Source organism: Tyto alba, unplaced genomic scaffold (assembly GCF_018691265.1).
Source record: "Tyto alba isolate M040663 unplaced genomic scaffold, T.alba_DEE_v4.0 Super-Scaffold_22, whole genome shotgun sequence".
NCBI lineage: Eukaryota > Metazoa > Chordata > Aves > Strigiformes > Tytonidae > Tyto > Tyto alba.
The window spans coordinates 31,405,311-31,426,918 of NW_024881296.1; the positions used below are offsets into that span (position 1 = coordinate 31,405,311).

The window sequence follows — 21,608 nt, forward strand, 5'->3', positions numbered from 1 at the left end:
ATCTTGTGTATGATACCACAGTAAATTGTATTCAATCTATATGTACATTTTTAGCTTCCAGATCTCTTAGCCTGCCCTATATAACATTTTAAGATTCCTTGTGTTGTCTTTTGCAATGCTTATTTTTTCTTAAAAAATTACATTAAGATCCATCTTCTTACAATGTATGAAGTTATTTATAATAAATTGTAATGAACTGTATTTAAAATGACAACCAAAGGGCATTGGATTCACCTGTATCAGCTCAACCTTACAGGATTCCGGTGCCATTTTCAAAAACCAACAATCTACTTTAAGAAATACAGTCAGACTATATATCTACATTAATCTTTTGAGGTAAGCTTAGTCTGCGGCCCTGGATCTTAATGGCTGAAGAAACATGCTTATAATTCTGCTTTATGATGTTTTGTTTGAAATTTTCATGATTGTCTCAGTGTCTCCCCAGAATGACTTAAAATGGTAAAAGCGTAGTCGTCAGTTGTTTTATGTAATTAAGCTTGTAATACAAAGAATTCATTCAAATGCCCTTAATCAGGAAGTAATTAGTTCTCTTGTTTTTCCCCATTAAAAGATTAAAAGTTTATCTCAGCAGGGTGGAAGATAAAAATGGCAGTTAATGCTGTAGCTTTGCCAAGACTGGAAAATAAAGAACATAGAGAACCTTGGAAAAGCCCTCTTAGCCTTCTTCCTCTTAATACATAATGCACTCTCTCTTGGAAATAATGTGGAGAAATAAATCATCACAAAGATTGCATAAGGCTGTTTTATAGAAACAATGAAAGTGAAGCTCTAGATACTTAATTTTATTACGTAAGTGGCCTTAGTGCAGAAGGGTGGATTAGTCTGTCTTGAATTCTGTTGTTTTTTTGTTTTGTTTTGTTTTTTTTTAAATGTGTTGGAACACATTAGGATTCAGGTGCATGCATATTCATTTTAGGCATGCAGGACTGGATCCTTCTGGCCAGCACTCTGACAAAGCCACAAATGTCCTCTCTTAGAGAAAATGGTAACCTTCTACCTAGCTGTACTGGGTTTGCGTGGCAAGGTTTTGGTAGTGGGGGAGTACAGGGGAGGCTTCTGTGAGAAGCTGCTAGAAGTTTCCCCTGTATCTGGCAGAGCCAGTGTCAGCCAGCTCCAAGATGGGCCCACTGCTGGCCAAGGCCAAGCCCATCATCAGCAGTGGTAGTGCCTCTGTGACAACATATTTAAAAAGGGGGGAAAAAAACCTAGAGGGTACAGTAGCAGCAGAGAGAGAGGAGTGAGAATATGTGAGAGAAACAACTCTGCAGACACCAAGGTCAGTGAAGAAGGGGGGGGAGGAGGTGCTTCAGGCACCAGAGCAGAGATTCCCCTGCAGCCCGTGAGGAAGACCATGGTGAGGCAGGCTGTGCCCCTGCAGCCCATGGAGGCCCACGGTGGAGCAGATACCCACCTGCAGCCCGTGGAGGACCCCACGGTGGAGCAGGTGGATGTGCCTGAAGGAGGCTGTGACCCTGTGGGGAGCCCACGCTGGAGCAGGCTCCTCTCAGGACCTGTGGACCCGTGGAGGGAGAAGCCCACGCTGGAGCAGGTTTGCTGTCAGGACTTGTGACCCCGTGGGGGGCCCACCCTGGAGCACTCTGTTCCTGAAGGACTGCACCCCGTGGGAGGGACCCATGTTGGAGCAGTTTGTGAAAAACAGCAGCCTGTGGGAAGGACTCACATTGGAGAAGTTTGTGGAGGACTGTCTCCCATGGGAGAGACCCGATGCTGTAGCAGGGGAAGAATGTGAGGAGTCCTCTTCCTGGGGAGGAAGGAGCGGCAGAGACAACGTGTGATGAACTGACAACAACCCCCATTCCCAGTCCCCCTGTACCACTGATTTGGAGGAGCTAGAGAAGTTGGCAGTACAGTTAAGCCCAAGAAGCAGCGAAAAGGGGGGGAGGTGTTTTTAAGATTTGGTTTTATTTCTCATTATCCTACTCTGATTTGATTGGTAATAAATTAATTTTTTCCCCAAGTCAGGTCTGTTTTGTCCATGACAGAAATTGGTGAGTCATCTCTCCCTGTCCTTACCTTGACCCACGAGCTTTTAATTATATTTTTTTCTCTCCCTTGTCCAGCTGAGAAAGAGGAGTGAGAGAGCAGCTCTGGTGGGACCCTGGTATCTAGCCAGGGTAAACTTACCACACTAGCTCACTGTTCTTTTTGCCAAGTATCTGAAAATTCTTCAGTTTTGCTGGAATATCTTTAGAATGACTGTCAGTTTTCAGAACCCACCACTGGATACTGTCTTAACATATGCTGGACTAGATTCCACTGACATAGATATTCCCTGTGCAAATGCTTCAAAAGAGGAGAACAGTCAGCATGATTTTAAGTCTTGCTTTCCCATCTGTGCCATCCTCAGTACAAAAGGCACAGCAGTTGCTGGTTCTGCTTGAAAGAAACCGATGTTCAGTGAGCTGCTCATTATTTGCAGACCCTCAGATCAAAAAGCTCTGTGTCAGATAGTCTGATGGTCAGAGAGAGAATAGGCCATGGAAACTGCCATGCTGGGTAAGCATGTATGTGCAGCACTACATTGATCCTGGAAGGGGAACATCAAAGACTTTTCTAGAGAAGCAGGGGCTCGGAAGAGTTCCTGCAGTGATGACTGTTTATCCAATAAGCAACGATGGCACAGGAACAAACAGTACCCTCAGTGTTGAAGCTGTTGACTTAAATTTCAAAAACAAGTACAAGCAATGAGGGTCAGATGAATAAGAGCTTGAAGTCCTCATACTGAAGGAAATTCAGGGAGGTATTGAGGACCTGTCTCTTCAAACTCACGTGATATCAAAAACTGGTGGAACAAAGCAGAATCCCTCATAGCAAAAGAATTTGCCACAGTGTTACTTGGAGTTTCTGACATTGACACTTAGGTACAAACATACATAGCCAGCACAGAACCCAGTTTTAATAGTACTCATAACTGGATCTTTTTCATCCTTTTCACAATATGCTCTTTTCCCCTTTTATCCCTCCTTATATCTAGCAAGCATCAAGTTATATACATCTATAAATGACATTGTAAAGAAACTGGAGTAGGAATCTAGCTTGTTAAACTTCTTGGGTCACAACTCTCCAGCCATCTCAATTTTTTTTTCACTTGATACAGCCTTCTATGCAACTTTGAGATGTCATTCCCTAACTTTGAGGAATATCAGCTGCCGTATTGGTACCTAAGAATATAGGAAAGACAGTACAAGTGGAATGTATAGTTTCTACTATAAGTAACATTCCAAGGAGAGAGATCTAAAAGGTATAGAGATACTCTTCATGGACCTATAATGGCCTCAGCTTTTAAAAAAAAATACAATTTAACCAAGATAGCTCCAAAAGATAAGGATCCCAGATACTTAGTCATACTGTGGAAAATATGATGCCTATCAGCACCACTTCAACTGCGAGTAATAAATAACATGCATTGGTTTTGAAGTTTTTCTCAGAGCTTATGGTAGAATCCTTTGTTGGATTGTACAAATCATGCATGGTGAACTGAAGATGAGATACAAGTAGCTTTAAAGTACCTCATTAAATACGTAAAGCCTTTTTAACCGACTTTCCTCATTTACTTTTTAGACTTGTATCACCAGAACAGCCTCCAAAAGCAAAGTTTCTAACCTTGGGTTCCAAGTTCCGTTACAGTGGACGTACGCAAGCACAGACACGGCAGGCCAGCAACCTCATAGACAGACCAGCTCCACACTTTGAGCGTACTTCAAGTAAACGTGTTTCCAGAAGCCTCGATGGAGGTATGGAATTTGACTTATTTCTTCAGTGTAATGATTAACTTGTGTTGTCACTCTGATCTGACCAACATTCAAAAATGTTGACATTATGGATGGCGAGAATGTCAACTGACAAATTTATTAATTTCAATTTCTGGTGGGTGGTGTGAGGAATAGCCACTTTGGTTACTTGTCAATTTTAGGTGACCTAAACAGTAAGATAAATCATGCCTGAATTGTATGGCACTACTGTGAATATATGGAGGATTCTATATTGGACATGTGGCATCTCTGTTCACTACTCATATCTGTTTTATGGAATAGGCATGCATTATGTGCTGTTGATTAGAATTGTTTGGTCAGTGGCCTCTTCTGGGCTCTGGGTTGGCCTGAGTGCCTCTATGCCAAACGTAGAAGGCAGAACAAATTGTTTTGTGTAGTTTTGTATCATTTTGGTCAGTATATTGCTATCCTAGTATATTTATTTGATACATCTGTGTATAGATAACAATTCATATGTTGGGGTTGTTTGAGTAGCTAAAACTTTTTTGTCATTACTGGTGTTTGATCTTAAAGGCAGGTACAGCGACAGTATGTGTGAGAGATGTAGAAGCATGTGTTTTACTTTAAATCGTTTCTGAAATAATATAAAGTAAAAAAGTTCTTCTGAAAAATGACGTGAATCTTGACTTAGATGTAGGCATGCTTCACTTCACTAGAACAAAAGTGAACCATGACAATGATGCATTTAGCTGCAGTTCAGCTGTTAAATTTACCTTATTTTCTCCAAAAATCTTCTACTGAGAAGACAGACATTTCTGCAAAAATTAATTCTTCTATACTGGGACAAATGAACAATTTCTGACACTTGCTCGGGAAACCTTCTGAGAACCAAAGTAAAAACAAGAGGCACAAGTGCGCGCGCTGGTAGCATGTGATAAGTCCTTATGGTAACCAAAAAACTCATCACCACAACAGTGGTACTGTCCGAGTCTGGTTTAGTTCTTGTACTTCTTTTGTATAGAAACCCTTTTAATTCTTTCCAACTCTTGTAGATTGTATCAAATTTTTCTGGGATCACTTGTGCATCATCTTCAGAATACAGATGTGTATTCATGTGTGTTCAGGCCCAAACATTCACTCTTACAGAACTGTCACAGTCAAAATTTTGAACATGATGAAACATTGCTCTTGGTTTTCATTTTTTTCCCCTTAATCATCTTCAGGTTTCATCTCAAATGAAACCAACTATTCTTGGACAGCATTTAAGGCACCTTGATGGTGTTGCCATCTGCAGACTGTAATAGTTTTCAAGTGTGTTCATTCAAAGTCAAATTTAAACATGGTTCTTCATGCAGTAGTCCGGATAGAGGTTCATACTGTGAGTGTACACTTGAAATGAGAAATTCTGTAGAGGGTGCGCTTGTACTCGGCCTCTCCCTTGTGAGCAGCGTGTACAGTGCCGTTGTTCCTCCCAAATACCTAGTGTTGCATGCTCATCCTTTTAAGGGTTACTCTTGCTTCACTCTCGCCTCACCCTCACTAGAGGGACTGCAGCATGCTGGAGGAATGGGCTGAGAGGAACCTTATGAAAACTAACAAAAATAGATGCAAAGCCCTGTATCTGAGGAGGAGTAACACCAGTAGATGCTGGGGACCAACTGTCCCAAAAGCAGCTTTGCAGAAAAGGGTCTGGGGACTCCTGCTGGACAAGTTGAGCATGAGTCAACAGTGTGCCCTTATGTCAAAGAAGGCCAGTTGTATCCTGGGCTGTATTAGCAAGAGCATAGCTAGCACATTAGAAGAAATTATCATTCCTTTCTATTCAGTACTTTGTGAAGACCATATCTGGAATACTGTGTCCATCTTTGTGATCCCCAGTATTAGATGGGCATTGACATATTGCAGTGAGCCCAGTAAGGACCACCAAGCTGGCCAGAGGGCTGCAGGCCCATGATATATGAGGAAAGGCTAAGGGAACTGTGCTCCTTCAGTTCTGAGAAGGCTGTAGTGAGATATTGCTGTCCACAGCTACCTACAGGGAAGGTATAGAAAAGGTGAAGCCACACTTTTCTTGGGGGTGCCGTGAAAAGGCAATGGGGAATGCCTGCAAGTTGAGACACAGCAAATTTCAGTTAGAAATAAAAATTATTTTTTGTTTTGCTTAGAAAGATAATGGATATTGCTCAAAAGTCGACTGGACAAGTCCCTGAGCAACCTGGTCTAATTGGATCTGCTCTGAGCAGGTGCTTGGACTAGCTGACTTACAGATATTCTTGCCAACCGAAGTTATTCTCTGATTTGTCAGAAGTTACTTGTGGAACTTGAGGGACATATGCCCAAGAAATGCTCTATTTGCTACCTAAGCGTGGATCAGAACCTTAAGTTGCACAACTTGCTACTTACAGAGGCCCTGGAATCCTAATATTCCAGATCCCACATTTGATATTAGCTGGCCTTGTCTTCTCAGCAGCTTAAGGGAGTCTCTGATGTGGAGCTGAGACTGTTTTCAAAAGAGGATATCCCTTAAGGGTACTCCAAGAAATGCCTCTTCCTCTCAACTTTTTCACCTTAGCTTTGTGAAGCAAATGCATATATAGGTATTACAGAAGACTGCTAAATGAATTAAGTTTATATCAAAGTTGTGTTTATTAAAGCTACTTAATTTAATGAATTCTCCTGTATTTCATTACTACTATTTTGACTGAGCTAGTCATCCTGATTTTTTTTTTTAAAAAAGTTGTCCTGCTCATTAATCTTATTATTCTGAATCAAATAAGAGAAAAAAATAATTTAAGGCCTTTTGCTCTCTTGTGCTTTGACTATATTCATGTATACATATTGAGTATTTCCCCCTTCAATTTTCTGCAAGAATATAGAGAGGACAACTCCTACTTTCACTTGAGCTGTTGTTTCTGCAGGTTTGCTAAGGTTCCAGAGTAAAAATACTGTGACAGTTATATGCAGATCTATTTCTATATTGCATTAAAACAGTCCTTTCAAAATAGTAAATTTCCACAAAACACTGTTGCCTATTTCTCTCTTTTGTTATGGTGATTTACAGTCACAAGAACAACAGAACCTTCAGTTTGTCTTCAGAGACTAATCAAAAAGTTGATAATTAAATACGGACCTGATACTGTGAGGGTTTTTTTCCTTTGCATAATAAGTACACATTATATGACCAGGGTACACTGCTGTTCATGTCAGTGCAATAAGAACCATAGACTTTTGCAAAGCCAAGAAACTGAAAACTATTTTATCACTCAGTAACTAGCCTGTATTGCTCATTGCTGACATCACCATAAAAACATTTTATTAAGAACTCTTAAAAACAAAATGTTCCAACTTACCCCAATTAACAAAAATTATTTTGTTCTCTAATAGCTCCCATGGGTATCTCGGACCAGAGTCTGTTAAGAGACTTCCCTGCTACTGGAGGGCAGGCTGCTGGAGATAAAGTCATTGACATTGAAGCTGCTGGTCAGGCCAAGTTAAAAGAAGGTGGCAGAGAAGAAGATGGAAGCCCAGTCAAAACTCCGCAATTAGAATTGACTCAGGATGGAAAGGTATGGCTGAATTTCACACCCAAATTATTTGTTTGTGTGGTGTGTGTCCATGTGTGGTTATATAACTCCTGGCACTTCTGAGCATCATACAGAACACCATATTAAAATATTAAAGGGAAAATTGTCAAGTGCTTTCTGTAGGTTTAACTTAATGTAAGTGTGTGTAGGCAAAAGAGAATAGAGACTTCTGAGTGGTGTTCACCTAGGGTTTCTTTTATTGCTCTAAATTTAATTCGAATTCTCAGTGATCTTGCATGAGTTCTTGGAAAAAAATATTTCAAAGGGTAAATAATGTTTTATTAATTTCCTTAGTTTGTTTAGACTTTAAAAAAAAAATGTTACTATATCAACAGTTGTGTATATTCTACAAAGTTGGGTATAGTACGACTGTGTTTAATTACCATAGGTAACAGTATTGTTTTAGTAACTTGCAGAATTACTTCATCCTTTAAAAACTTGTATGTTGACTGTGGTGTAGGTTTCTGTGAAAAGTTGAGTATGTTGGTCTGTTCCTGTTGCAAACAATCATTTACTTGTCTTGTTTGTTTAAGCTGCAGGGGGAATAGGTCAAAAAATTAAATTTAGATCTTGTATGATTTGATGTAAAAATTTCCTTCAGAAGTGTCAGCTAAAGTCTGCTTACCTTCTCTCTTGGAGATAATTTCTTTTTTGGGCGGTTCTTCAAAACTTACTTTCATAATTAAAGAATAATTTTGCTTTCAAACTTTTTTGCAAGTTAGCTACCCATTTGATTCCTGCAGAGACAGCTGAGTTTTTCTGTGCAGTTCACATATTCCCACTGCATTCAAGTGTAGGAAGGGAACAAATACCGACAGTTGCATTTTTTGTTTACTGGCAAGTTGAAATAATTTTGAATTAGCCTAGGAAAAAGGCACACACAGTGTTTCTTTATGGGAGAAAAATGGTAAAATAAATTACTGTGAGTTTGGGCTTGGTAAAATGGTAATACTCCCTTGTTTTCAAAGTGGCAATATCTTTCAGTATTTTAACCAAAAGATGAAAAAAGGGAAGCGTTATTTTGAGAAGTTGTTCCAGGAAGCTGTTCAATAAGGTTTTGTTACACATGCCAATTCTGTGACTAGCTTTCTTTCCCCACTAGCGCAGATACTTCTTTTCCTTTCTGGCTCTCTTTAAATCTTAGAGGAAATAGTTATAAACCTAAGAATCAAAGTGCCAGCTTGTCTTTAGTGTATTGCACTGTCCCCTGACCTTTCTGCCAAAGCTTTGAATGTCTGTCTGCTTCCATCTGTTGTAAGTGACTATTACAGTTCAAAAGTGCATGGTTCTTTACAGCCTGAGAACAAAACATTTGTAATGGGTTCCTTTCATGATCCACAGAAGTAAACAAGTTGTCTGCTTGTAAAATACATGGGGATTTCTATTTTTAGTTGGCATTTCTGTTGCATTAGAGCTATCCCTGCTTCTAAGTAAAAATTTTCACTAACTAATAATTTCTTCTTTTTCCCTCTTCTTGTGCCTTCAAACTCGCATTTTGTTGTGCTTCCATTTTCCACTGTGCATAGAATTTTTTTCTTCAGCTCACTCACATACACCCATCATCACTACCCATCCATTCTGTGTCATCCCATCTCACCAGCCTCTCACCAGTCCCAGAGATGGACATGCTTTCAGATATTTCAGAGGAAGATATACTTGGGGAGCCCCTTCTTACCATCCCAGACATCTCCGAGTGCAATTCCATGAAAGAAACACCAGATCATAATAAAAATGAAACCGCTTTACCAAATAATATTTTGGAATCTATGAGAACCCTAGCTAGTCAAGGCTCCCCTGCTTTGGAGGGAAAAATCCACACAAATGACTACAAAAGCACTGAGTTGTGTGTCTCGTGCAGCTTTATCAGATACTTTTCTTTTAGTTTCCGTTCACTGCTTGATGAAGATGGCTACATTACTTTTCCTAGCCTTCCTGATGTTTGCATCTCTTTCCTCCCACCTGGTCTTCAGCACTATATTCCTATTACCTCTCCTTCCTTCATCCCCTCTTTTCTCCTTATCTTTGTGCTGCTTCTGTCTGCTTTCCAGTCTGTTCCTTTTTCGCTCACATTTTCCCTTCCTCTCGCCCTGTCCCTCTGCTACCTGGAGCCTAAGGTGACTTCCTTTAGTGCCTCTAATGACAGTGACCTGAATGACAAAGCAGAGGAAGAGGAGGTGTGTAATTTTGTTGCTTAAATGCTGACACTTGCACATAGCTTTTATGCTTGTTCTCCCAGAGGCTTGCTCAGTTTTGCACACTTCCTAGTATAGGGATATGTCTATGTACATGCCTGTATATTTATATATATATAAATACACACAAGTGTGTATATCTGTATCTTTCTAACTTTTCTCATTTGTGAAAAATTGCCATTGCGGGATTTTTAGTCAATAGATAGCTGGTGTTTTTTCTGCCTGAATTCCTACAGCATGCATAATTTTGTTAGATTTCACAGATACTGAGCTGCAGGTAGAATTGCTTTGTAGTTCAGAATGTTTATGAGCACATAAATCTGAATACTGCAAGTGCTGTCTAATAACAGATATATATAATTACTTTATACTATTTGCAAGTTGTTCTACTTGCAGTATCAGTTTGTGTTAAAATGCATGTCTCCTGCCTGCATTGACTGGAATGCACATCTCCTAAGTTTTGGTTAGATTTGAAATTGAAGTTCCTAAAAGCTGAATTCAGAAAACTGTGATTGCTTTAAAATCAGCTTTTTTGTTATTCTAGGTTTCAGGCCTTTCTGCTCTACAAGGGTGTGTGCAAAGTTGAGTCTGTCCAAGGCACTTCTGTTTTTTTCTTAAGTGCTCTGATTAATCTCTATCAGCAGTTCAGGTGGAGGCTGATTTTGTTCATTATCTGGGACTGCAGTTTGTGTCAGACTTCAGCCACTGGAGTCTGAACTTTCTTTGAAATACACTGTTAAAATTGCTGTATAGAAGCCTCAGTCACACTAATATGTTGCTCTAGTCATCTGGCGTGGTTGACAAAATGCCTCCTTTCCTTATGTCTGCTGTGTATGTTACAGCAGTATCACCAGAAAAAAGGTGTTTTATTTTGATCTTCAAAGGAAATATGAAATCAAATATGGTAGAATCAGAAAGGCGGAGGGCCTGTTCAATGTTACGTTTGACAAAGTTTGTTAAACTGATGAAGTCAATAAAATATACATATTAAAAACATGCTAAATATGACATGATGTCATTAAAAACACGAATCTAAGTTTAAAATAATTAAAAACACAACTTTAACGACTTGCTCAGTTTTACTGTAACCTAATTCAATCCATTATTTGTAACATAAAGTTGCAGAAAATAGAACCCCAGATAAAAGAGAAATTAACAAAAATGCAGTATGTACCACATTATGTGTGCATTCACACAGAATCCAAAATGCAACAGTATGTGAAGTAAGTAAACCCCTCTTCAAATTTATGTACTTGCATAGTGTTGACTTCTAAATGCATCTTTTCGTAGATTGGCAGTTGATATTTGTACATGTGGAAAGTCTGGGAGGTAGTTTGCTTTTTAAAGAATGCTGTTCCTTAAGGCATTCAGAATAACTGGAGGGAAGATACAAAGATTAGCTATAATTTCCAACAGAGTGCATTGCAGTTTAAGGAAGAATATATTCACCTAAAAGAGGGGGGATGGGGTGCAAGTAAGTCATCCCAAGACAGCAACATTCTTAAAATAATTAAGACAGTTTGTAAATACAGTATTTAGGTGTTTGACTTGAACCCTAGAATCTCTTACCAAAAGAACTCATGCATTAGATGCCATGTTCCCATCAACTTGTTGCAGAGTTTAAGACACTTACCATAGAAATTACGCATTTCATTTTTTTTCTTTACTCATTCTTAAATTTCCATCTGGGAAAACACTGAAAAGTACAGCAAGAAAGGGACACTGTATGAAACTACCATTTTTCATGCCACTTATGCCAAATATTACTTCAGCCATTCTACGACAATGTAGGTGATGGAAGACCAAAGTCGCTTAATAATTTCAGCATCTGGGGCCGAAACAGTAAAGGTCTGTAAATACAGCACGCTTTGCAGCATTTACAAAGAGATGAAGTTTCTGTGTTAGTCTGTAAGCCTATGTTAACAGTTCCTTTTCTTGATAATTTGCCATGTGCTCATGTAGGTGGAATCTGAAGAGGAAGAAGCACAGCAGAAGGTGCATGGTTGTTTTTTTTACAATTAAAACTGGCTGTAGCTGCCTGCATTGTTACCACCCTAAACTTTCTGTGGATTTAGTCTGAATAGTGACGTTTCACCTTACCATTTTATTTACTTTAATTAACTATCTGATTCTAAGGATTTTTTTTTATTTACATGCTGGTACATCTTATGTTCATTTTTTTTTTTTTTTTTTTCTTTTTTTGTGTGTGTGTGGCTTAACTTCACAGAGCAATTCCTTGAGAGTAGACGGGGAAAATATTTATGTCAGACATAGCAATTTAATGTTGGAGGTTTGTATATAATATAAGAAACACTTTCCCTTCTCACCGGCTGCCAGGCTGCATGGGATGGGAGGTCACTTGCAGGCTGTTACGGACACAGTGCATGAAGTGCATGGGGGAAAAACAGCTTGGAAATGTTGCATGTTATCACTGTAGTTTTTGAGTTTAAATTTAAGAAAAAAAAAAACAACAAACACCCCACCCCCCACCTCCCAAAATCCAAAGAAACAAAAAAATCCCTCAGTTTGAATGTTAAATGGATGTTTTGTGTATTTTTGCTAGATGTTTTCAAGGTGGCAACTGGGAATAATAGCCCTATTTAGATAAAGCAAACACATAGGTCCAATTAATAATCCTAAATGGGATTTTTATACATTGCTTCTCAATGGGTGCATCTGCTGTTGAGCAGGGTTTCTAGTTTTTGCCAGTTTAATCAACTTTTATCAAATACGTTATCTGAGTAAATGGATTTAATAAGTCACAAGCAGTGGTGGAAGTATGGAAAAACTAATGCTGGTTCTGACACTCACTGATTTTAGGAGCTTTGAGGAATGTATATGAAGATCAGATTTTTAAAGGGAACATTTAGATATGCTTCATGAAATCTGCTTTATTTTTTTTACTTTTCAAATGGAAGTAACTCTTGCTTCCTAAAGGTTGTTTTTCATTGAAGATGAGCAACAACAAAGGGCTTTGAACAGTATGTTAATGCATATTACTTTGTCACTGGAGGAGAGATTTTTATTACAAGAATTTTCATGTAGTCTGTTAATCTGGATTATTTTATCAAAGACTATCTGTAGTTACAATCTGTATCATTTAATTTGTGGTTAATAACATAAGATAGAAAGTGAAGAAATTTTAGAAAATCCAAATGCTGTCTTCAATTTATTTTATTCATCCAGATGGGGCTATAAATAATTCCCTTTGTCACACAAAAACTGTCTCTTTAAAGATCATTGCTTTCGTTCAGTAATAAGGAGACATATGGATCGCAGTAACCCAACTAATACTTTTTCTGGCTTTTTGCATTTTTTGATCATTATTGAAACTTTGCTTGTGTATAACTTACTAAAGCACTGAAAGTGTGCATTGCGTAACTGTGCTTTGATCAAGTCCAAGAAATGTGCCTTGTGTCAAGCCAAGACAGGTTTTAAAATAATGACATGATTATTACGAGCTTCAGCTGTATAATAGAATGCCTTTGACATAAAGTTTTACTTCATTCACAGAATACATACTTTAGGGGGACATATTTAATGTCTCGTTTGTTAGTCCTAGACTAAAAGTGTGAAGCATTGGTCCTGTGACAATATGAAGGTATGAGTTGCCAGAAGGGGAGAGGTTCTTAGTGTTCAAAGTGCATGTGTGAATATTCGCAGAATTAGGAAATAGATGTGCAGCACCAAACTGTTACTGGGGCTGAACACGCAAGTGAAAAGAAATCAGAAACTAATGAGTTTGTATTGGGTTTGGATTTTTCATGACTTAAGAGTTTGCATTGAGCACTGACTGTAAAAATCCTAAACAAAATGTCGAAAATAAAATTGCAAAATGTTCTGTTACATTGTATAAAATCTTTATACAAAACCCAGATGCTTTACCTAAATTATTTTATCTGGATACATTCGTTTTTCATTAATAATTACATCTACATTGATATTATTCCATGTTAATTTTCAGTCTTTTAATTCTATAGTAAAAATGGATCTGAGGCTTAAACTTGAATTTCACCACAAAATACTGAAAAATATTCTTGTATTAGAGTGTGCATAACCAACATAGGCTTTTCTCAAGACCTGGCATGCTGGAAGGAGGGCAGATTATGCAAGCAGAATGAAACCTGCTCTTCCCACCGAAGCCCAGCATTGTATTCAAAGGATAATCAATTTACAAGAGAGCTAAGCAGATAGATTTTTGCCTACTTAAGAGAACAGTTACGTTTCTTCATAGCTCCCGACCTTCTGTCTGCTGCTGTATCTGTAGCTTATAGGTACTTGATCTAAGGTGCTGCAGCTTAACCTTAATGGGTCATCAGAAGATCTAATTTGATATTTGTGCTATAGTGTCCCCTTGGCACTTGTCTATGTAGGTGCAATTTAGAGAGAACATCTCTTTGGTATTGGCATGCACAAAAACTATCCCTACTTGAGTGCTGTGTCTGCTGTCAGGTTCTTAAATGTAGAATTGACAGATATCAGGCTTTAAGTCTTTAAATCTGATTCTTCCAGTAAGTTTAAACCTACGTGACAGTCCCAATGAGTGGTCCATTTGAAGTTAAGCAGGTGTTGCTTGCATATTTGGCCTTGTAGTATTGTTCACAGAAATACTTTTTATGGAGCTTGTAATATCAAGAAAAATGCATTTTTATAATGCTTCTTGGGTTAGACTATTCTTTCTTACAGCTACCTTCAGTGATGTTAGTTCTGCAATATCTCAAAACTTTTGCTCTGTGCCTACAAATTTTAGATGAAAGCAAGCAACTACTGGAAATTATTATTGTTTCAAAGGGCTAGTGGTTTTATGTTTCAGATGAAAATAGCCCACTGTTAAATAACAGTGAACAGCATTATTTTTCATTTGCCTTAAAATGTGCAAGAAACAGTGTATGAATGTCCCTTCGTTACAAAAACAAAACCAAAAAATCCTGGTTCCCTTACAGCCTTACACTTTTTTATTTTAAGACACTCCAAGGAAGAATAGCTCTTCAGACACAAGGCACTTTCCTTGGTTTCTTTTTTTTTTTCTTTTTTGTGTTTTTTTTTTTTTTTTTGTTCTTGTTGTTGTTTTTTGTTTTTTCCAGTTAAGTTTGCTTTTGTTGTCGTGTTTTGTCCTACTTTGTTTTACGTTGTGGGTTGCTAGGACCTGGATAAGACCCAGGACGACTTACTGAAACACCAGGCTAGCATTAGTGAGCTCAAGCGCAATTTCATGGAATCCACACCTGAACCACGCCCAAATGAGTGGGAAAAGCGGCGTATCACACCTCTGTCCCTACAGACACAAGGGGTATGTCACTGCAGACACTTGTCCGCATGCGTTTCCATAAAACCCTGTATGTAAGACAGTAAATGATGTTTGTCCTTTAGAATAACACTTTCTTTGGCTAATGTAATATTTGTTTATACTAAGTATACATTAACTTTTTACCACTTAACCATTGGACCTGATTTTAAACAATGTGTGGGATTTTATTCTTCTACAAGTGCAAATGAATTAAAATCAATAGAAAAAAAGTGAGGAGATTGGCAGTATTTTCCTGTGTGTTAAGTGCAGTTTAAATCTCATTCTGATTTACACAGATTGATGGAGAACACTTCAGTGAAAGTAGAACTTTACCCTCCTTTTCTCTCTAACTCTTTACAGACAGCTTGTGCATAAACACACACACACAGCCTGTGTGTTGTTTCAGAAAGACCTTACATGATCAGTTAATTTAGTCTTGACTTCTTCCGGACAGATTTAATGGAGTTGTTAAAAATGACCCACCTTAATCTCCAAAATGAATTTATCTACTTCTTCTCTATACCTTCTACCTGACTGAACCTTAAAACAGCAGTTTGGAAAACGATTTTCTACAAATACCATCCTGAATGCTTGTGACAAGAAAACTACCCAAATACATTTATTTTGCTGATGTGAAACTTTTAGTTTTATGGGAAGTTATTTGCTGATTCTTTCATAGAGTAGGGGATCAAATCAGTCTTTGAAAGCAATCGATTTATCTTCTGTTGTTATCCTTTTCTTTCTCTATTGTTCCTACCCTTCCCTCCTAAATGTATTGTCTTATCCCATTAAATTTTTAAGTATTCTCTTTAGTCCCCAGAGAGGTGAACTTTCAAATAAGCTTGCTTGATGCTATCAAATGATTTTTGTTAATAAGGCATTATTTCAATAAGATACTTAAGCTAACTGAACTGTCGGTATGTGCATACAGACAATTCAGTCACTGACTGTATGGATCACTTCCTTAAAGACTGTTTTGTTAATATATGGTTAGTGCCAGGAAATGATTCCTTAAATTTCTGAGTAGTACCTGGATATTTCTACTCATAGTGGTATATGCATAGTTACAAATGCTGGACAAGTTTTCAAATGTCCATGACACATTGGTTCATTTAGTAACTATAAATATCTTTTTGGTTAAAATAGAAATTTATGTAAAAGTAGAACTTTGTTATGTGGTTATGTGTATTTTCTATGGTAATTTTTTTGTATTGAAGTTGAAGCCCCTCAAAGTTCTTTTGTCATGGTTGTTTTACTGTTTGTTTTTTTGTTGTTTTTTTTTTTCCTCATCTAGAATGTTCTGTCACTTTCAGGTGGTTTGGTTTATGTTTATGTATAGTATGTGTCTGTCTCATTGCTTATTGATTTACACTGGTTTTGTAAAATGAAAACCAAATAGAAAAAAGGAGATCGCATTTTCCAAGTGAAAACACTGCCTGGGAAGGAGAAGCAATGGACTGCAATGCCATGGATTGCTGGAGCAAAACCAGAAGAAACCGATAAGGTGGCTGCCCTGAAACCTACTGCCTTTTTGCTCTATCTGCTGTGGGCTAGCTTGGGCACTTCTTTCTTTTTTTTTCCCTGATGGAGATAACTTTTTTCAGTTGGTACTGAGAGAAGATAGAGTTGTAAACCAGGACCTGTGGTCATGTATGTGTGCGTGTGTGTGTGTATTTATATATATACACACACACATACATGAATGCCAGCAACATTCTACTTAAACGCCAGACTAGCTGTGAAGTTCTGAATGGCTACTACTTGAAAAGAAAATAAATTTTTCCCCGGAAAATTACTGTATATGACTAGGATGACAGCAAAACATGTATTTCCATTCTACATGGCAGTAATTATCTGCAGTTATTTGACACGTCACACAAGAACTTTTGCTTTACGTGTTCACTGTGTACTCATTATTCAAATGAATAATGCTGTAAAAGCAGTTTCACTTCAAAGGCAACCTGGTTCAGAGTACCTCCACACTTCCATACCTCTTTTTTTCATCCAGGAAAAGAGGGAGGTTATCTCCTCCATAAGATGCTTTAACATCTATGCAGTGAAAAACACTATAAGCAGTGGGACTACTAGCAGTGTGATAGTGATGATGGGTAGCAACTGTGTTGTTGCTTTTTTACATCACTTTTGGACTATTTTCCACCACCTAGGAATTGGAAAAAAGTAGGTTAACGTAAAGCTGTCAGTCCTATTTCAGTAACATATATAAATATGAGGTTTGGAAAGCAGTGTATTTCCATCCTGAATTATTTGTTGATGGATGTAGAGAAGTTTGTGTTCAAGTGTTTTGTTACCCCCAGTTTATAAACTTGCTGCTATTAGTAGACCAATACATTGCTCAGTCCTGTTGCTGGACTGCATGTTTCCTTGCCTGTCTTTTAGGATAGTTGGACAAGAGATGAGAATAAAGCAGGGATACCACTGCTAATATTCTTTCTTTTCTTCCTTCTTTTGCTCCAGTGAAAATACTTGCAAATAAGTAATTTTCTGTGTATGAGAAATGTTATTTTGGGTACATCTCATTTGTGCCACTACATTTCTGTATCACCGTACTCCCACAAATGCACAGCATCTGTGACTTAATTATAACAGAAATTGTGACACATTGATATGTATGTCACAAATAAATATGTGAAATGTTATGTTATGGATACCCACAATATATTTTTTTTAATCCATTCCTTTCCCCCTACCCCCACTGCTTGTAAAACAGTATTTCATGTTAGTGTATATGACTGTACCAGAAGGAATTTCCAGGGATTTAAACATCTTCACAGGCTGATGCATTATTGTGACTACAGTAATTTGATGAAAGTGCCAATTTTACCTATGCATATAATCATTTGTACTAAATGCCTTCTCAGGGAACTGGGGTTACATTATGAAACAAATTGTGTGATTGGGAGTTTCCTTTTAAAATATTAGAAAACCTAAAATTTGCAGGTGGTAAAATGCAAAAAGATGGGTGCTATGTGCCTATCTTTACTTATTGGGGGGGGTGGGACGGGGATGGGAGAGACACACACAGTCTGACCACATACTGCAAAGATATATTTTTTTCCCGTCTCTTTAATGCTTTGTGTGGTTAGAAGACATGTGGTACCAGAGTTCAGTAGAAGGAGTATCATAACATTTTTGCTTTTTAATTCAGTCTGTTAATAGATGAACATTTATTGGGTGTGATAAACTAGGGAAAGAAAGTGGGAGTGAGGAACACATTGCCCTGATGGATATTGAATCTTGCATAAGAGCAGTTTCAATAACATGCACCCACATTAAATTTTCTTAGCCACCAATGAAATATGCTTTAAATTTTATTGTAGGGAAAAAAATAGAGGGATTCTTTCTCTTTTCCTTCTCTGTTCTTCTGCATGCCGTATGTGTTGTAGTATACGCGTAGTAGCTTGGTTTAACTTAGGTCAGTTCAGATTCTACATTGCTACTCACATGATGAGTCCCCACGGACTGCAGTTGTCTCTCCATGGCACCTTGGCTTTCCTCTGGTGTGCGCTTCTGCTGTGACTCTCTGTAGTACCATTTTCTACGACTTATCTTATTGAATGTTGTCAAAATGTGTGTTATGTCCATGTTAGGTATGTGTTATTTTTTATTTTAAACTTTTACTTCTAATTTAATACAAGCACTTGTGGAAGGAAAACTGGAATAAAGAATTCTATCCTTTCCAGAGGCTTGTACCTAAACCTTATTTTAAAGGTTTGCTTTACCGTATAGATTTACAGTACTACAGAAAATAGACAAGACTATGAACATAGTTTATGCTTTAAAGCAACCTACCTTTTCAAGTGTGTCTGAGTAAAATAAGTTTTCCTGGTAGAATGAGAACAGCTTTTTGAAAACAGATTATTTAATAGAAACAAATTTGCTTAGGTTATTTACGCATTTGAAAAACATATATATAACATACTATAAAGAAAACCTTGTTTCAGTGTTGTGGGTGTGTATTGTTCAAAGCAAATGTATCTGATTGCCCTGAAGCTCTGAGACAATTAGGCATTGGAAGTTGTTAAAAATTAATCTTTTAAAGGGAAAAATCCCAATAGTAAATATGGAATTACTGCCTAAGTAAACTGTTCTGTTTGGAAAATCCATGGAAATGTTAATGCTTTTAATTTTATAGTGTGATATGCATGGTGGAGAGTTGCAGAACTAGAGCACGACTGTGTGTTGTGGTGACAGCAGTTTTTGTCCCCTCTGTTCTCATGTCCCCTTGCAGGGGTCCCTCCGTGCCCCCCCGTGCTCCTACAGCTCTCTCAGCCGAGTCCTCCTCTGTGTCACGTTTCTCTCTTGCCAAACCTTTCCTTCGTAGGTCGCTGCCGCTCCGCCCGTCACTGTTTAATTCTTTCCTTTCCCTTTTCTAACTCGTCTAGAGCCTAGAAGAGGAGATAACGTCCATTTTATTTAGTAAGGAGGGCTTTTGCGCGGGCTCGCGAGGGCCCTTCGCCGCCGCCAGCGTGTGGCCCGCAGAGGGCGCTGCGGGGGAGGAGACCGCCGCCTCGGCCGCGCCGCCGCCCCAGGTGCGCCCCCGCCCCCCGCGCCCCGGTCCTGGGGCCCGGCCCCGCCCCGCCCCGCCAAGGGCCGTCACCCACCCCCTCAGCCTTCAAAATGCCGGGAAGGGCCCTGCTGCGGCCTGCTCGCGTGTCAGAGCCGGTGAGCGGGGAGGGGGCGATCCGGCTAGAGAGCTTAGCTCCCTGTTTGCAACACTCAAGAAATGTTACTTGGTGCTAGTGTAAACTTCACCAGGAATGCTGGCCTACCCTCTGTAGGTGCTGTGCTTGGTAAACAGCAGAAAAAGCTAGGATTAAGTCACAGATGATGTGGTTTTTTGGTTTGTTTTTTTTTGTTTTTTAATATTCTTACCGTTTGAACTCAAATTTTGCTTCAAACTCTTCACTAAAAATACATTAGATCAAAAAAACTGCCTAATACATAGCTTACAGTAGGCTTTCTGGCATATTCATCACAGATCATTTTGTTACGAAACAAATACTAATGTAACTGCTTTAATCTCATCATTTTGACTCCAAACTCTGAATCCTAATGCAATCATCTTGGTAATCGTGTATTGCTATTCTGACAACATACCACCCTAAACAGCCTCCCTCTTGGTGTCTGTTAAGTTTCATAAAGTAACAGACCAAAGATGAACAACTAATAAAATCTTACAATAAAATCTTTTATTTTTCATGATGATAAACTGATAGTAAAATGCTAAATAGGGTGGGTTTGTTTTGGTTTTTTTTTACTTTACCTTAATATTATTTATCCTTAATTCCTGATCTAACTGAGAGAAATAACTGCCTCAGTAGCATCACTGGCCAATGCATTCATGCTTGTATTTTCAGTCTTTCATAATTAAATTCTTATCTCGATTAATAATGTCCATAATTTTTTCTTACTTTTGAATGGAACATTTCAATGAAGTGGAAGGAAGTAAGCATAATTCTATGTGAATCTTGCAGTGAATACACAGTGTCTGTCTAGTATCATGTATATACATTCTTAAAAGTTTGCTTGGAAACTGTTGCACTGTTGAAAAGGGTTATGCATTGATTTTTGTCCTCTAACTGCTTTTTGTTTCACAGAGACATGCTTCCAGAGCAGAAGGGCCTTGTACTGGAGTCAGCGATGCTGATAAGGTTCTACCGATTTTTTTCCATAGTTAAATTTGGCTCTAACTCTCCCAGTTCATCCTCATTCTTTCTTTCCTTCCTTTTTCAGTTAACCATCACAACCATCTTTTGTCTTCTACATGACATGAACCAGCCATCAGCTAACCTTGTTTCCATCATTTTAATTTATTCATATACTCTACTTTTGTTTTTCCTCATCCGTGTTTTTTGTGCAGAGTTCACATGAGACTCTGGACATAGTGGAGGAGAAGAAGCAGGCAGAGGTTGGGATAGAAGAAACACTAGTCGTAGACGAAACCAACAAAGGGAAAATGCAAGTTACCACTGATGCTGGGGAAACATATAAGGTGGAGCATCTGTCAAAAAAGGACTCTTCATCGTTGGCATCAGATAGTAGCAGCAGCAGCAGTAGTAGTGAGAGTGAGGATGAAGAGGTGGGAGAATACCAGCCACATCATAGGGCAATTGAGGAAGTCATCAGGGAAGAACAGGAAGATGAAGATATGAAAAGGAAAGAACATGAAGAAAAAATACAACATGTGGAAACCACACCAGAAGGCAGTAAGCAAAATGTGCCAGTTGAGCACACACAAGTTACAGCTGAAGATTTGGTCCAGGAAAATGCAGTTACCATAGCTACAGAAAAGAAGAATTTGTCAGAGGAAATTAAGCAAGATTTAGGTGAAGAAAAAGACGAAGAACAGCTCAAACTCAATGGAGATGTGTCTCATGTTGACATTGATGTTGCACCACAAATAATTTGTTGTTCTGAGGTAAATGGTAGAACAGTTTGACAACTAGATTAAGTGGAGGTATTTCTTGGGGTGAAAATATACCTGCCTTTCTTCTTCTCCTATTCCTCCAACTCTTCAGGCATCCAGCAAGATTCAGATCATTTGGAAGGGGAAACCATTGATGAGCAGTGAAATTCTGTCTCCTTCAGTTATGGTTTCTGACTTTTTGCTAGAACTGAGTGAGAATCACCAGTAAGGCAAACCTTCCGAAGACTGACATCTCCTTTTTATCTCCCCCTTACTTTATATGCACATAATGTATATTTATTATTTACATGTTTCCAATGTTTTAAGTCTTGTCTCGTCTATTTGTCAATTGTTTTTGACACG

The 21,608-nt window shown here is 38.4% G+C and overlaps 1 protein-coding gene across 26 annotated transcripts in view; it reads left to right on the top strand.

The window, feature by feature from the left end:
• EPB41L2 (erythrocyte membrane protein band 4.1 like 2) overlaps positions 1-21,608 on the top strand; it is a 128,418-nt gene that overhangs the window by 94,247 nt on the left and 12,563 nt on the right. For 6 of the 26 annotated variants that reach the window (XM_042795691.1, XM_042795692.1, XM_042795693.1 and 3 more), the window contains 8 exons: positions 3,604-3,776; positions 7,140-7,321; positions 9,448-9,513; positions 11,759-11,821; positions 14,675-14,821; positions 19,222-19,368; positions 20,437-20,490; positions 20,700-21,257. In XM_042795691.1, the coding sequence (XP_042651625.1) occupies positions 3,604-3,776; positions 7,140-7,321; positions 9,448-9,513; positions 11,759-11,821; positions 14,675-14,821; positions 19,222-19,368; positions 20,437-20,490; positions 20,700-21,257 (1,390 nt within the window). Of the gene's footprint in view, positions 1-3,603; positions 3,777-7,139; positions 7,322-9,447; positions 9,514-11,493; positions 11,527-11,758; positions 11,822-12,889; positions 12,911-14,674; positions 14,822-16,217; positions 16,323-19,221; positions 19,369-20,436; positions 20,491-20,699; positions 21,258-21,608 lie in introns of those variants that run through there. The other 20 variants (XM_042795704.1, XM_032983126.2, XM_042795698.1 and 17 more) reach the window with 20 other exon arrangements.